This window comes from Peromyscus maniculatus, chromosome 10, assembly GCF_049852395.1.
Source record: "Peromyscus maniculatus bairdii isolate BWxNUB_F1_BW_parent chromosome 10, HU_Pman_BW_mat_3.1, whole genome shotgun sequence".
Lineage (NCBI taxonomy): Eukaryota > Metazoa > Chordata > Mammalia > Rodentia > Cricetidae > Peromyscus > Peromyscus maniculatus.
Window position 1 is genome coordinate 1,827,093 of NC_134861.1, and position 17,587 is coordinate 1,844,679.

The following is a 17,587-nucleotide window of genomic DNA, read 5'->3' on the forward strand; positions in this document are numbered from 1 at the left end:
GCAATGTTTTCCCCAGACCACGCAATTTATAACCGACTAGGGGGAATTAATTTTAGGTGAGTTTTATGGCATCATCTCGGTACTGGCACATCCATCCTTTAACAGCCAGGAAAGATGCAAAATGACAACCCCGAGGCAGATGCATGAGACCAGTATCGCCTGACATCACAGGCAACCACAGAAACAGCACGTGATGCCAGTGTCACTGGTCACCTCCCCCCAGGACTGGAGCTGGAGCCCTGGAGAATTTAGTGCTAGAACATCAAGACTCAAACAGCCCACAGATGCCTTAAGGACAACACACTCCACGTGCAAAGAACACCGCTGCTGAGTCAGGACTCCTGTCCCAGCCAGGTCTGCCTCAGACGACTGTGTGATGCCAGGCTTCACAGACCGGTTTAGAACCCTCTCAGAGATGGTGACTGTGATGGTATTTCAAAAGAGAATTAAATGGGAGGGGAGAGAGCCCTGAATGTGGGTGGTGCCATCCCACAGGCTACAGACCAGAGTGGAATAGAAGGGGGGGCAGGAGAATGCCACCTGAGCATCATGCCTGTCTCTGCTTCTTGGCCGCCACGTCGGGTTGCCACTCTGCTCAGCTACACCTTCCCTGCCTCGATGTACAAAACTCTCTAAAGCCATGAGAGTCAAATAAGACTTCCTTGTCTTCAGTGGTTTCTGTCCAATGTTGTCATAATTGAAAAAAAAAAAAAAAAAAAAAAAAAAAACCTAACACATAAAACTGACAGAAGAAGCAGGGTCATTGCTGTGACTAAACCTGATTATGTAATTCTTAGGTCTTGGATTGGTTTGTGGGAGGAATGTGGAAGAGTTTGGGCTAGAGAAGCCCTAGGCCGCTGCAAGCAGAGCTCAGTGGGTGATTCTGGTGCGAACTCGGAACAGAGCAGGCAGTGAAGAGTGCGCTCAGGAGACTTCAGACGGGAACAAGAACTGTGTTGGGCCCTGGACTGCAGGTCATTCAAGATACACCCTGGCAATTTCTGGTTTTCTATGGAAATGGGGAACAAGAATCGGAGAAAAATGTGAAAAGCAAGCTGTTTGGGCAGAAAAGGAGGCAGCTGAATTGTAGACAAGGAGGGTGTGGTGGTTAGAGATGGCTACCATTAATGAGAAATGGAGCACTTAGCATCCGTGTAAAGAGGGAGTTGGTCAGACTCCACCAGTAATGGCCTCTGGGTGTGAAATCTGAACTCATTTGAAAGACTTTCTTTCCCTGGAAAAGACCCAAGAGCTGGGGAATCTGCTCACACACAGCTGTGAAGGGAAGTGCTTTCCTAGGCTCAGCTGTCCAGGCACTCAGTGAAGGACTATGGCAGCACGGCTCTAAGTCTGCTCTTAGCTAGATGCTGACCTAGGTATTGTCCATTGGCGTTGGTCTTACAGGCATGTAGAATACAAGAGTTATAGGGTCATGGTAGAAGTAAGAGAAGTCCAGAGAAGCCAGGCAATGTGTGATAGATGAGTGTCCCATCAAGAAACCACTGTGCCAGCCATGTGTGATGCTTGAGGGTGAAGCCTGAGCCACAATACAGGTATCAGGATGTTGGAGATTGCCAGGAATGGGGGACATCTGCTGAGGAAAGCTGCAGACAACAAGGGAGGCCACCCCAGGACACAGCTCTCAGGGGCTACGGATGACAGGGCCATGGGGGGAGGGCTGCCCAAGGTCCTCAGAGCTCACAGCATGATACCACGTGCTAGACATGGAGCTACAGGATTTCGTGTTTGCCCTTCAGAGGTTCAGTCTGTTTTGCTTTGTTCCCATAGCTCCTTTCAGGGCCCTGGTCCATTATGTTTTGGAAACATGTAAGTTTGTTTTATTTTTTTACAAGGTTTCATAGCTAGGAGATTGCCTTGAGTCTCAGCAGAGACTTTGAACCTTGAACAGTGTTGAAAGTGTTAGGATTCTGGGAACTCATGGACATAGACTGAATGCATTTTGCATTCTGAGATGAATATGAATGAGCCTTTTGGGGTCCAGGGTGGAATGTTATGGTTTAAAGAGAGGTGTCTGGATGTCAAGCTGACAAAGGGCTTTGCCATCAACTTGACTGGATTGAGACTCATCCTGGAGATGAGGATTCTGGAAGGTGCCGCCAGTACGGGTGTCTCTGGAGAGGATTCCCAAAGGGAGAAAGACCTACCCGGCAGCTGGGGGCACCCTCCTATGGGCTGGGGGCCCAGAAGGAGTAAGAGGGGAAGGGAGAACTCGAGCTAGGCTCTGGCAAGCCTCCTTTTCTGCTTCCCTGACAGGAACTATTGGCTCTGCTCTGCCACACCTCCCCCGCCATGACAGACAGGTAAGCTGAAAAGGTGGGTCAGAAAAAAACCTGTCCTCCATAAAGCTCCCCACCCCTAGACTGTTTCTGTCAGTCGTCCCAGCAGTGAGAAGAGTAACTAACACGTGACCTAGAGGACCTGGCTCACCCTGAAGCTGTCTCATTGGAGGAGGGCACTTCCTTCACACAAGAAAGCTTGTTACTGGTGCAGTGAAAAGCCTGTAATTGGACCTTGGTTGTGCTGTGATTGGTAGAAATTATTAATACCACTCCTTGCCACGCCCCCTCCAGGATACAACCAGGCTGTACCTTTCACTTTCTGACCAGCAGGACACCCCCTCCTGTGCTGCCCCCTGGTGTTCTAAGAGGTCCTCCTGCGAAGTCTGGTCTGCCTTGCACTTCACCACGGGTAGGGCAGGCTGAGCGGGTAAGGGTAACCACAGAGGTGGTGTCAGGGGCAGCACCAGAATCAAGAAGCCAGCAGAGTCACAGAGAGTGACCTTCAGAGCAAAGACTGCAGGGAGCAGAGGCAGGCGACACCTCGAGACAGTGGAAGCACAGAGGAGCAGGAGAGTCAAGACAGCAGAAGGTGACAGGCGTCAGGAGCCAAAGGCCAGAGACTGCAGTTCCTAGCGGCTGGCAGAGTTCCGGGAACTGTCAAGCCCAAAGAGCTAAGGGTCCCGACATCCAAGGCCTGGGACCTGTGACAGCAGCTGCTGTAAGTGTCCAGGGTCCTGACACTCAAGGTCTGGGAGCAAGACTCCCACCCCACCAAGGCCATCCAGCCCCTTGAGGGTAGGGTCAGTGTCTGACTCGGGGTGGACACCATGGACTGGTTGCCATGAGATCTAAGAAATCACCAGCAAGCAACAGCCAGAACCTGCATGGCCTTTCCTCTACTACACCTGCTCCCCACACGACCTCAGACTTGGGGCCTTTTCAGGCTTCGAGTTCTACCCTGCCAGCCAGATGTCCATCTCACCCTGTCCCCAACTGGCATTGAGGTTGTTCACAGGGGATGTTGAACACTTGAGGCTGTGAAAATCTATTTGCTTCCTCTCCAGCCAGCAAAATCCTTGGGGCCAGCTCTAAGATGGTCTCGAGAAGCCTTCACAGGCCCAGCTTGCCCTGCACGTGCTAAGGCCTCTCGTGTGCCCAGCGCCATGGCACCTCTAGCTCCTGCATGTCTCTACGCCGCCAGTTGAGGGAAGGGGCCGCTTGTGAGTCACCTCATGGCAAATGCATGTCACTCAGTTCACAACAGGCACATGCAGGTCCCTCAGTGGGTGACTGGGGGGACGAACACTTGCCCTACATTCCTTCTTCACCCTGAAGCCTTTAATGCTTACCCTCTGCCAACATAAAGACATCATTAATATGCTCTGGCTGGTTAGTATGATATCGTGTTCCATGCTGCCTAAATGATATTGGGAACTCCACATTTGTGCTTTTCATGGGTAGTCTGGGGGATGCTCTACTGAGTTCCCTGAGAACAGAACTTGTCCCAGTGACAGAGAGGCAAAGCCCTATGGAGACTACAGGGGGAGGCATGGAGGAGACTGCAGCCAGGACATGGCTAGGTGGAGATTCCCAAGCCCCAGAGCTGAGACACAGTCCGGTGATAAGAGATTCCCAAGGGCCTGTAATCCACACTGTAGCACCTGATAGACCAGGGCTAACCTGGTGTTGCAGCTCAGTAACATCTCCCAGAACAGATAAGCTAAAGTTCTAAATCCTGGGGTGTTACCATAGCATTAGATTGGTGACAGGACCTATAATAAGGAGATTAGTATAAACGGAGGACATTATATTGGGTCCAAATCCCATCTGTGATGGTTAGTGTTAGCTGCCAACCTGGCAGATGTTAGAGTCATGTGAAGATGGGCCTCTGGGCATGTCTGGGAGGGATTATCTTAATTACATTAGTTGATATGGGAAGACCCTTCTGCAGTGGGGAGCACCCTGGGCAGGGTGTCCAGGGCTGCATAAAAGTGGAGGAAGCAAGCTGGACACTGGCCCCTACGAACTGCTCTGTTTCCCATTGTGAAGGTGACGTGACCAGCTCCCCAAGGATCCACCGTGCAGCTGTGACTTCCCTGCCATGAGGGACCCCAGACCCTCCCATGTCACCACCACAGCCACAGCAAAGGCTACGGCAGCGGGGCTTTTCCCCTGCAGCTGTTAGAGCAGACATTTAGGACAGCCTTGAACTCGTACATCACCCGCAGGCTCAGAACAAGGGTTGGGAGACTTGAAGTCACTCAGCAGTGACTTAAGTCAGTGACATCACCAAGATCAGGAAGCCAGTCTGGCTGAACGGAAGAGGGAGGCCACTGAGTCTGTGACTCAGAAAGCTAGAGTCTCCCAACAGTACTGGGTTGACACAGCAGTGCCTTAACTGCTTTCCTGAAGTATGTGGGTCCCCAGCCAGGCTGTTCCAACAGGCTCCAAAGCTCATACTGGAGGATGAGAAAGCTCCTGTGACAGAGGCAGGCTCTTCACAGAGGACTTGCTATAACCCCTACTGTGACCACCACCACCCCATCTTGCAGGAAAGGGAAGCTGGAACGTAAAGAATCTTACAGCCCCATCAAGTCACAGGCAGCATGTGGTTTTAAAAAAATGCTACCAGTTTGTACAACTGCCTCCTGTTCTCAGGAGGGGCAGCCGAGGTTCCGAGACCCAGTGATACACGCTTCACAGCCCAGTGCTCACAGCCCAGTGCTCACAGCCCAATCTGGGATGGCATCAGAGGCCCCGCCCCACCTTGCTCTTCTCCTGCTGGAACTCTATCTGGATGTTGGTTAGCTTGGCCCGCAGCTCTTCATTGGCCATCTGCACAGAGTCCGTCTCCGCCTCGGGCTTCTCACCCTTGCTGCGTCCCTTCTTAGACATGTTTCCTCTTGGGGTGAGACGCTGAGCTCCTGAGGTTCACGCCCGCCCACCAGCAAGCACAGCCGCCAGCTCTGCTGTGCCAACCAGTCGCGCAGGGCTCCGCTTGTCCTCTGGGCACACCATCACTTGCGATTCTGCAAGGGGAGAAGAGAGACCGGGTAAACACACGGTAAGCATCCCCCTAGCCTGGGCACCCCAGGACTAAACACTTGCCTCACCCTCAGAAGGCCTACCCCTCACAGGTCTGGCCTATCATTAGCTCATAGAAGCTACCTCAGAATCACCTGGAAGACATTCTGGGCAGAGTCCTTGAGGCCTGAACAGCATCTCCAACCAACTCGCAAACGATGCCCCCAGAGGGCCACACTGTGTAGCCTTGCTCCAGTCCTGGCCTCTTGAGAGTGCAGGACCTCACCTGCGCATCTGTGAACCAAAGCATGCAAACCTCCATGCAGCACATGGGTGCTATTTCCAAAGGCATCCCAGGGTCTCACCCCAGAGCCTGAAGCACCCGGCAGAGGACGAGAGGCAGGAGGCAATGTGCACTGCACCCCCACAGGCTGGGAACTCTGGAGCAAGGGCAGCACCACACTTTGAGATGGAGGGCTCAGCCTCATAGTTAATCGTCCCTCCTATACAGAGTCAATTCTGTCATCCTTGTTACAGGTGAGGAAACTGAGGCACACGCCAGCCAAGTGCTAGGTAACACAGTTAGTTCATAACAGGAATTGGTACTGACCTGATCATCCTGCTATGTCCAAAAGCAGCATAGGACAAGCAAGTGAGGTCTCTGAATGGGCAGACTCTGGGACATCGGGCCTCGCCACCAAGGGCCCAGTCCAACCACCCCCACACTGCTGTCCTCAAAACAAGAGATGCTCCAGTCAGGGCAAGACCATTACCTGCCACCTGGACACATTACTGAAGTGATGCCCAATGGAAATGGGGATGATATGTTAGAGGGAAGGAAGGAAGGAAGGAAGGAAGGAAGGAAGGAAGGAAGGAAGGAAGGAAGGAAGGAAGGAAGGAAGGAAGGAAGGAAGGAAGGAAGGAAGGAAGGAAGGAAGATGTAGGGAGAAATGAATGAAATTTATAGTTTCTGATCCAACCCATAAGAAACTTGGAGTCCAGAGACAGATAAACAAAATAAAAATAAGAAAATTTCTTAGATCCATCAGAGAACTGAGGTCCTAGGGCAAAGTGATGCCCCACAGAGAGCCCGAAGCAGAGACCAGCTTCCTGAGAACCAGGTCCAGTCCCTTCTATATCAGCCCAGCCCCCAACAAAACAATGTAAGGTATACTAAAGGGAAGACATCAGGGTTAGACCCAGACGGAGACTTTAAAGTGATTCTGAATAACATGCAAAGGGCCTCGGAAGAAAAAGGAGCAGACAGCATGTAAGAACAGATGGTCTGTAAGGAAAGATGAAAAATTCAGGAAAGGAAAAAGAGATGTCCAAAAGAGGAAAAAAAAAAAAAAAACACCACAGGGGAGCTGAAACAAGTCTTCCACGTGCTCTTGCAGGACTGCGCAGAGCTAAAGAACCCGTGCGCTCACAGGTGCACCAGCAGTGCATCCCAGACTGAAGAGAGTCTGTGAGCCACAGATATTAACACAGTATGTCCAAACTGAGAAGCAATGCAAAAAAGAACCAGACGGTCCAAGGACCGAGGGGCAGTCTCAACTGCAGAACACCGAGGTGTGTTAGCTGGGTTAACAGCTGTGACCAAACACACCAAAAGCAACCAAAAGGAACAAAGGGTTAATTTCAGCTTGGAGTTCTACATCACACTCCATCGCTGAAGGAAGTCAGGGCAGGAACTCAAACAGGGCCAGCCCCTGGAGGCAGGAGCTGCGGGAGCTGATGCAGAGCCCGGGGAGGAGCGCTTGCTTACTGGCTTGTCATGGGTCAGTCTGGTGGGGACACTGTCTCAAGTGTGGTTCCCTCTTCTGCAAGGACTCTAGCTTGCTGAGTCACGTTGACATAAACCTGGCCAACACACAGGGGGATGGAAGGACAAGAGGAAGACCACAGGACTATTTGAAGTCATGGGTAGTCTTCCACAAACGAATAGCAGACCCCAAACCGCAGATCCACAAACTGAATTTGTACTTGAGTATATCGTATGCAAGCTGCAGATGATCAAAGATGAAAGGGGAAAAAAAAAATCCTGAAACAAGACCAGGAGGGAAATACCTTGGCTACAGAGAAACAAGGATAAGAATTCAGCAGACGTCTCTGCAAAAATGACACGAGAGAGAACGGAGCAAACTAGTGTTTAGAGAGGAGAGTCAACCTGCAATTCAGTCACCTATGAAATGACACCTCAGAGACCGAAGACCAAGGAATCAATCATACCCTTCAGACTTCCCCTTTTTAGGTGGTTAATGAGAGAAATGCTTCAGAGAGAGGCACAATGACCTGAAGGTCAATAATTCACTCTAGCTGGACAAGCAGTGCACGCCTTTAACTCCAGCACTCGGGAGGCAGAGGCAGGTGGATCACTCTGAGTTTCAGGCCAGTGTGGGCTATGCAGGTATTCCAGACCAGCCTTCATGGTGAGACTACATGGTCTACAAAACCAAAAAAAAAAAAAAAAGAGCTCAGACTAAACAGGAGAATGAACAAAGGAAAAACATAAAATATTTTATAACTATGATCTATATAAAAAAGGAAAGCGCTCTAGAGGGGATAAGTAAACACAATAAAAACTTGCGCTTTCTATTCTTAACTGATCTGACAGATGCCAGTTTGCTGGAGCCGAAAGAAGAGTGTGCTGGCTGTGTGCAGCTCAGGGACAGGCTGCTGGGGTCCGGGGGCCAGGGGGTGGGGGGAGTGTTCAGAGGAAGCCAGACTCCACAGCATACTATGGGGCAGTGATTCTCAACACCCCTAGTGCTGTGACCCTTTAATACAGTTCTTCATATTGTGGTGACCCCCAACCACAAAATTATTTTTGTTGCTACTTCATAACTGTAATTTTGCTGCTGTCATGAATCATCACGTAAATATATGTGTTTTCTAATGGTTTTAGGCGACCCCTGTAAAAGGGTCATTCCCTCAAAGGGGTCGCAACCCACAGGTTGAGCATCTCTGCTACAGACTAAGCGGACCCCACGCCGATACTATAGTTCATCCCAACTGAGTTAGACAACTTAAAAATGTATGTTGCAAACTCCATGGGGCCCCTGGTCTTAAGAGAGGAACAAACGGAGCTCCTCCTAGAGAAAATGGAGACATTGACACCAGCTCTAACTCAACCCCCCCACCCCCCACCCCTGGACACAGCGGGACACAGCGGCTTCAACAGCAGGCCGCTGCCCCATGCTGGGGTCCTGTAACTGCATGCGAGGGCCAGGGGAAAACTGGCAACAATAATGCCTGAATGCATAAGGCCTAAGACTCGATTCAAGATCAAACCGTAATCCCACGGCATCACTGCAGCCTTGACTCTGAACACACAGCACCCACGCTTTGCCCCTGAGGCCGCAGGGAGCACCCGGCTTCATCTCATGGCTGCTGCCTTTTCTGCTCTTCCTGAAGCCGAACAGTTTCCATAAGGAAACAAAAGCTTTTCAAATGTTCCTACCTTCAGTGTTCAGCATGTGACTATCCAAGTAGTGTGTCTTTGGATTGTGTGGTGCTAGAATGCTGGATTTTTAAAAATGCTACCTGCGGCCCCCAGGATGGCTGAGTGGGTAAGGGCGCTTGCTGAGTTCAGTCTCCGGGACCCACACAGTGAAAGGCAAGAAGTGGGTCCTGCGAGTGGTCCTCTGACTCCCACGCATGTAAATGCACACACAATAAATAAATAAACATAATAAATATTTCTTAATGGCCATTTGTGTTGCTAACATATTTCATAAAGAATCACTCGCTGAATTTTTGACTCATGATTAAGATAAACTTAACAACTTCTGAAATGGCCTAAGCATGCTTTTGTTATCTGGCATAATAAATATTCATGCAAAGTAGTATTTGAAGCTTTGAGGATTATGAAATTAAAATATTAGTCAGCTCTGAAATGTATTAGAGGTGTCCTACTCCGTCTCTCAGTATATTCAGCTGGTATTTAATTCTTTACGTAAAAATAAAAAGCCCAGCTTTCTCACTAATATGTAAATTTATTTTAATCTTTAATGCCAAAATTATATCAACATAAAAGAGTTGTTTTAAAGTAAATTTCTTATGACTTCTCAGGAAACATTTGATTTGTGTGCTTGCTCTGTATACTTTTAAACCTGGGGTCATGTGAAAATTACTCCAGCAAAAAAGGATCTCAAGGGGAAAAAGCTCTAGATGCACCCACAAAAACAGAAACTGCCAGAGCAGATCCAAAAAAAGGCCCAACCATTTGTTGTCCACAAGAAAGCACTGGATTTTAAAACTCTCGTGCACAAAGCCAGCCAATACACTCACTGTTGACTGGGGATGCACCTGAATAAAAGCCATGACGTCAAAGCCCTGCTAGCAGGTTAGGACACTGGACAGATGTCACTCACCTGAATATCCATGGGCAGGTCCCCCTCCCACTCACAGCCCTCATCAGCATCTCCCTGATCATACGGGTGGTGATGATAGCCAGCAAGCTCTCTGTAAGGCTCAAACAACTGATGCTAACCATAGCTGTTCCGTTCCCATATGAAAGGAAGCACTCTACATCATACTCTAAAGGAAGAGGGAGGGAGGGAGGGAGGGAGGGAGGGAGGGAGGGAGGGAGGGAGGGAGGGAGGGAGGGAGGGAGGGAGGGCCATAAAGGAATGTGGTCAAGGCTGAGCCTAGTTGTTTGAAAGCAAATTACAGACCTGTCATGAATCAACTCCTCCTGCATGGAGGACAGAGTCCCTAACTCCCTGAAGCTTTCCTCCTTCCATAGGTTCACTTTCCAGACATGAGGTTGGTGCCCAACAGTGGGTGATGCACCCTGGGGCAGGGGAGTCTCTGTTGATTTTTCAAGCAGAGCAGCCGCTTCTAGGGCCAGCGCTGCCAGCCTTCTTGTGCGCTCTTGCCTGCAGAAGGTGTTCCCCATGGTAAGCCTCGTAAATCCCCAACATGGTTCCCTACACTTCTTAGATTCCCTTGCAGAAGTGGGTCATGAGACCGCACTTGGACCAACGATGTGTGAGCAGTTGTGCCCGGAGCCCTTATGGACTGAGGGGCTTAAAGCCTTTGACTACTCCCCCAGGCTAGCGAAACCTTAAACCATTTGTTGGGGTGGTGACAGAGCCACAGGGGCGTCTGGGCCCCTGAATCCCCTAGGCAGGCCCAGCCAGCCTGTATATAGTATATCCTATACTAGAGCATCTCTGAACCTGAACTGTCCTCTCAAGCTTCCATCGCTGGCACAGCTTGGCTTTGCCATACCTGGCAAATGCTCCCCCTGGACTGCCTTCCTTCTCCTTACCACCTACTCACCTTCAAAATTCAATTCGGATGTCACCTGCTTAGTACACATTCACCAGTGCCACCCCCACCCTATGCAGCTCCTGTTTTCCTTCCCACAGCCCTGATCTGCTCACACTGTTGGTACCAACCTTTCTCTACCACTAGACAAGATGCTCTGGGGCAGCCAGGATCCTGCTGCCTCGACCTCCCAAAGTCTGGCGCCTGTGAAATACATGCACTTCTGGCAATGACTTCCTTCATGAACACACTACGGCCGGAGCACAGGCCCTAGGCGGATAGACCTGTGTCTGGACTTCGGATGGCCACACCATATCACTCAACCTTCTGTATTATGAAGCCCTGGTGTAGGAGCTAGACTGAGCACCCTGTCAGGCTCGTCTGTTGCAGAGAGAATCCCCAGGACCTCAGGATGAGAGGACATCAAGAGGAGCTTTACAGAGGATACATGGGTCAGGAGGGAGGCCTACTGTCTTCTTAAGAACAGGAGATCAGAGCTCTGATACTCAGAGAAAGGACTCGGGGAGGACACAGGGCAGATGCCATCTGCATGCCAAGGGTCACACCCAAGTCATACTGTGAGAGCACAACCCACAGACACCCGATCTCAAACCTCTCATCTCCAGAGCGGTGGGAGACGTCCTGCTGCTGAGACCCCAGCCTAGAATCTTCATCCTCACAGATAACACAGTGGAATGTTAGCAGAGTAGTCCCGGCCCAGGGCTGGCCTTGCCCACGCCTAGCTTTAACAAAAACCTTCTACATAGTGTTCCACAGAGCAAGACGACCTAGTCTCCACAGGCCACTGATCAGACATCCCCACCCCAGGGAAGGTGTGGACAAGCAAAGGTTCTGAGACCAAGCCAGCCTGGACGTGACATCATTACCACCACCACCACTACCCACACAGAAGCTAGTCCAGCTCTGTCTGGGGGTGCCACTGCCCACCCTGCAGGGTGGCTGGTTACCACAGAAGCACAGAAGTCCCTGCTGACTATTCCGGACCGTCACCTAACACCTTGGCATACTGGCATCGTGGGGAGCTAAGAAATGGTGAAAGGGGCAAAGAAGCTGGGAGGGAACTGCTGGTCCCTTCAGTGCCCGCAGAGGTGTTCTGGTGGACAGCTTGGTGCACACCCTGGCAACCTGTGGTCTAGCCTGTGCTCACAGTCAGTTTGGAAACACCCCCTTTCAGCACTGCAGTCATGGTGTCTTCCTCTGGAAGCGGAGGCCAGTGAAGGAAGCCACGTGAGGGGCCTGTGCTAATATGCTCAGGATCAGCAAAGGGTCGCCCATTCAGCCCTCTCTGGGTCTAGTTCAGGCTCCTTCCAATGGGTGTGGACTGAGGTCGCTGCTGGGACAGGGGTCGCCCTGCGAGGGCGGCAGTGGAATACAATATGAGAACCTCTTTGTGGACCCTCCCCGCTGCTGTGGGAGGGGTGCAGAGATGATTTTTAATCTGCTCATCATCTATATTCGCCAAGGCATTCTCCATAATGAAATGATAACATTTTACATAGAAATGGATTAAACTGGAAGAATGGTATCCCCACCACATCCTGTTTGCACACACAAAAGACACAAACAATTACAATCAAAACAATTGCCCGCCAGGAGCCACAAGCACCTGCTGAAGTACACTGGTTTTCAGCACCGCTTTGCTATAATACGTCGAGGCATGAGGCTCAGGCTTTGGGTCTCAAGCCCCTGACTTTAACTTCTCTCGGCTCTTTGGTCTTAGCCTGCGGCTTTGAACTTGGGATCCTCCTGCCTCAGCCTCCCAAGTATCGTGAGATTATAGGCCTGTTCCACCAAGCCTAGCATGGAGTCAGCGGAAACTGAGGAAGACGTCAGTCACAATGGCAGCCAAGGTCAGCTCAGGGCAAACACAGCACATCAGACCTGCTGGTCCTGGAAGCAGAAAGGGCTGCAGAGCTGATGTAAACTGGTTGTGCAGAGCCCAGCGTCGCCCGCTGCTTCTTCCCAGTTGAGGTGAAATGGCCACACCACAGAGGCAGGTTATGTGACATATTTCACACTCCTAACACCCAGACACCAGGAGAAGCCAGGTCTCAGTGGGGGGGGGGGGGGGCTGGGTTGGTGGATTCCATCAGGGCTTAAAGAAGAGCCAATAGCAAACTCTTCCCAAAAGTAGAGGAAGGGCCATTTCCCCATCACCCTACGACACCAGGACTACAGTGGCCACCAAAGACCTCACCATGGAAGAAACAGAAGACTAGCACACAGGACCATGCAATAAACAAAAGCAAACACCTCAGCTCCCAGGTCCTCGCATGGTCTGCCTAGCACATCCCCAGCCCAGAAGGATTGTTCTCAGAAGGAGGGTTGTCCCCCTACAGATCACAGATCTCCTCCCCAAAAACTCCGTCAATCTACCCTGTGTCTCTCTCTCTGAGATGCCACACTGGCCAAATGCAACTGGAGTCACCAATAGTGCTTGTCTCACACAGTCCGTCAGTCAATCACTCAGCCAGGACTGACTGAGCCCACGCATGTGCCAGATGCTGTTCCTAGAATGAGAAACACAAGACAGACAGAAACCCCTGCCTGCCTCAAGTTCACACTCTCTGACCTCTCCTTCCTTACCTTAGCTGTCTGCTCTTGAAACCTGCCAGTGTCTGGCACTCAGCAGATTCAGGGACAGCATGACATAGGGAGACCTCCACTTAGGACGGCTGGGGGCTAGGCAATGTGCACTATGGGAACTCTGAAATTCCATGACAAAGGCCAAGGGTGGGGGGGTACGGGGACTCCTCAGCTCAGAGCCACAATCCCCAGAGAATAAACGCCCTTTTCACACTTGGCGTATGTCTAAGCCTCACTCCTAGCTGCTCCCTGGCAGTGGCACATCCTGCTCACACCGCACTAACCCAGTAGAAAATCTTCCACAGAGATTGTCCTTGGGTCACCAACCCCCGCACCTAGCCTCCACATGAGCTTCTACCTGTAATCAAGGTAGGATCCATGTATACAACTATGCGTGCCTTTCCCCCAGCTTGAGTTACTAAACTGTCCTTGACTGTAGGTCTAGGAACAATTTTATGATTGCAACCCAGCCTTGCAGATGAGTGGGTCCCTGTGGGAGCCCACAAAGATTCCAGCTTGTGCTTTGTTTCCATTTTGACTCAAGGTCAGAGAGTTAAAGTGTATGTTGCTCCCCGAGGCTGCATAATAGGATGTTTTGGCCAAAGGCATGGTTACCAGGTGTTTAGAGAACTAAGAAAGGTCTACACTTGTTTGTACTTTGATCTTGAAACCGGGAGGTCTCTTGCTTCTCCACTTGCTAATATATAAAAAGCCCATTAGGAATAAACACCAGGCAACTGGGTATTGACCCAGGGCCCTCCCGAAGCTATCCTATGTCTCTATCTTTTTCTTCATCTACCTCTATATTTATTCCTGTCTAACATTTCTCAGTTCCTCACTCTCCACTTCAAGGACTGTTCAACAGGTCAGAGTTGGACCCTGACAGGTCTCTATACCAGGCCTTTTATTTCCAGCTGGTATAAGATATGCAACAGCCCAATAATCACTTTTCTTCTAAGCCTCGTCAGCCTCAAGAGTTTACCACATGGCCTGACTGACTCCAGCAAACTCCGAGCTGAATACGAAGCTTCCATGTGATGATCTGGTGGCTTCCGTGCACCTTTCTCAGACCGAGCACAGGGTGACTGCATCGCCCCGGCATGTGGCCCAGAGGCCAGCTGACTTCCAGCCCCTGATGCTGGCTCCTGCCCAGCAGACCTTCCTGTGCAGGGAGGTGGCATTTTGCATCTGCTTCTCCTAAGCAAATGAGGATGTCAGGCTCTTGTTTTGGGCTGCAGGAAACACACATCAGCACGGCTTTTCTACACAGCCCATAGTTTCACACACACACACACAACCCCAAGGCTTTCTGTGAGCAAGTCACCAAGGAATAGTCTGCTGCTTGAGGATCAGAAGCCAATGTCTTTTTTTTTTTTAACTAGTTAGACTCACCAGCATCTCCTGGGAAAGAGGGCAGAGGAAGGCACAGTGAGGATGCAAAACTCCCCACCCTGAGGCCTGTGGGTCTTGCTTCCTGCTGTCCCTCACACTGTCACATGTGTCCTATATTTCACCTGCAAACTGTACCGTGGCCATTCCCAGGCCTGGTATTGTGTAGAATTTTAAACATTCCATCCTGAAGAGACACACTCCTTAAGGCTCAGGAAAGAAACAATTCAGAAGCGTCAGGAAGCGCCTGAATATACCAGCTACATAAGACCCCTCCCCCTTCAAGGTTATGTAAGCCATAAGGCCTACTGAGGAGACTGAGGCAGGTGCAGCTCGCTGGAAGAGATGCTCTCCAACCTGTCAAGCGCCTGCAGGTGTCCCCGAGCTGTCACCCATGCTGGAGTGGGCTTTGGTGACACAGTCATCTTTGAGTCATTCCCGCCCCTGTAAGTAACCCCAGTAAAACTCATGGTTCACCAAGCTGGGCTTCAGTGGTACCTGAACTCAGATCTCTTGTCAGTTTCCATATTCCCACCACGATTCCTCTCCCTGTGTCACCTGCACTCAAGTCCTCCCAAGCCAGGTTCACACGCATTCCTTCTCAGAGTACACCACCAAGTCCATGCAGCACCGCCCCGTGCCAAGCCGTGAGGATGAAAGGTGAACGAGACAGGTGGAGGTGCCCACAGCTGCTTCACTAAAGCCCTGCAGGTTCCCCTCCACCACAGAAGGCAAGCGGCCACCAAGTGCAGGCCCGTGCCACCCACACATGAGCTCAGATGTCTCCAAATGCTTTCAGGTAGACTCCAACCATCATCCCCCGCAGCCCACCTTGATAAAGAAAGAGACGCTGCCTCTAAAAGATGAATCAGGAGGGGGATTTAACTCAGTGGTAGAGTGCTTGCCTAGCAAGCGCAAGGCCCTGGGTTTGGTCCTCAGCTCTGGAAAAAAAAAGAAAAGAAAAGAAAAACCCAAATTTAAAAAAAAAAAAAAGATGAAGCGGAACTCCTGCAGAGGAAGCTAACTGCAGATCTTCGTCCCTCCCTCCTCTCCTCCAAATCCAATCCCCCAGTCTTACCCCAGCTCTGTAGAAGACAACCTGTCGCAGCCATCCCTCCCTGCCTGCCCCCATCTCAGCAGATCTCCTCCAACCTTCCTCCCCACTCATCCTGTCCTCCCAGCCCCCGACTCCAGCAGGCATTCCCTGGGCAGCCCGCAGCCAGGCTTGCCAGGGAAGAAAGTGGGCCAGCAAGGCAGGCAGGTGAGCTGAGCGTCAGTTCTTCACTCCCCCTCCTCTCCAAATCCAATCCCTCCCTCTCATCCCCAGCTCAGTAGCAGACTACCCGCGGTGACCTCTTCTCACTCTCTGCCCCTATTCCCAGGGGACTAAGCCAACCCTGGTAAAACACCCTACTTTCCTCTCTCTGTGAACTCCCTTCCCCCACTCAGTACACCCCCATTCCTAAGTGTCAGTTCTCAATACCTAGAAATATATTTTACCCAAAACCCCTCAGTGGCCATACCTAGCATGATCCCAGAAGAATCCCCTACTAACCAACATACAGTTCCCACACCCTCCTAAGAACCAGAGAGGGCAACAGAAACCAAGGACCAAAATACTCACTCAACAAAGACAGGAACAGATATCAGCTCCTAGAATTACCATCATCCCTACACATCAGCAGAAAAACACAGTCAATAACAGCCAGGACAATATGTCTCCACTAGAGCCCAGACACCCTACCACAGAAGTCCCCGACACAGCTTAAGCACAAAACAGAGACCTTAAAATAGTCATTATTAATAAGATAGAGGTCCTTAAGGAGGAAATGAATAAATCCTTTAAGGAAATCTAGGGAAACACAAACAGTGGAAGGAAATGAATAAAACAGTTCAAGACCTGAAAGTAGAAACAGAATCAACAAACAAAACCCAAACTGAGGAAACCTGTAAATGGAAAATTTAGGAACTCAGACAGGAACTTCAGAGGCAAGTTTCACCAATAGAATACAAGAGACAGAAGAGAGAATGTCAGGCACTGAAGATACAATAGACGAAATGGATACCTCAGCCAAAGAAAATGTTACATCTAAAAAAAAAAAATGGAATAAAACATCCAGGAAATCTAGGACACTATGAAAAGACCAAATCTAAGAATAATAGGAATAGAGGAAGAAAAAGAAACCCAGGTGAAAGGCCCAGAAGATATTTTCAACAAAATCACAGAAGAAAAATTTTCTAACCTAAAGAAGGAGATGCTCAAAAGGTACAAGGAGCATTTAGAACAACAAATATATTGGACCAGAAAAGAAAGTCCCCTTAGCACATAATAATCAAAACACTAAATATACAGCACAAAGAAAGAATATTAAAACCTACAAGGGAAAAAGACCAAGTAACATACAACAGCAGACCCAATAACACATGACTTCTCAATGGAGATACTAAAATCCAGAAGGACAGATGTTTCACAAACTCTAAGAGACCACAGATGCCAGCCCAGGCTACTATACTCAGCACAACTTTCAATCACAATAGATGGAGAAAATAAAATATTTCATGATAAAACCAAACTTAATCAATGTCTATCTACAAATATAAGCCTATAGAAGGTGCTAAAATGAGAACTTGAAACTAAAGAGGTCAGCCACACCCAGGAAAACACAGGAAATCAATAACCCTAGAGCAAATCAAAACACACACACACCCACACCACCACCACCACCACCACCACGACAACAAAATAGCAGAAATCAACCAACATTGCTCATTGATATCTCTCAACATCAACAGTCTCAATTCTCCAACAAAGAGGCACAAGGTAACAGAACCAATGTGAAAACAGGATCCGTCCTTCTGCTGCATCCAGGAAACACACCTCAACATCAAGGATAGGCATCACCTCAGAGTTAAGGATGGAAAAATTATTCCAAGCAAATGGACCTAAGAAGCAAGCTGGTGTAGTCATTTTAATATCTGACAAACTAGAC

General features: G+C 49.9%; 1 protein-coding gene across 6 annotated transcripts in view; it reads right to left on the bottom strand.

Moving 5' to 3' along the window:
* Jakmip1 (janus kinase and microtubule interacting protein 1) overlaps positions 1 to 17,587 on the bottom strand; it is a 140,015-nt gene that overhangs the window by 66,128 nt on the left and 56,300 nt on the right. For all 6 annotated transcript variants that reach the window (XM_076545688.1, XM_006985605.4, XM_016004048.3 and 3 more), the window contains exon 2: positions 5,067 to 5,329. In XM_076545688.1, the coding sequence (XP_076401803.1) occupies positions 5,067 to 5,195 (129 nt within the window). In that variant the 5' untranslated portion in view covers positions 5,196 to 5,329. The remainder of the gene's footprint in view (positions 1 to 5,066; positions 5,330 to 17,587) is intronic.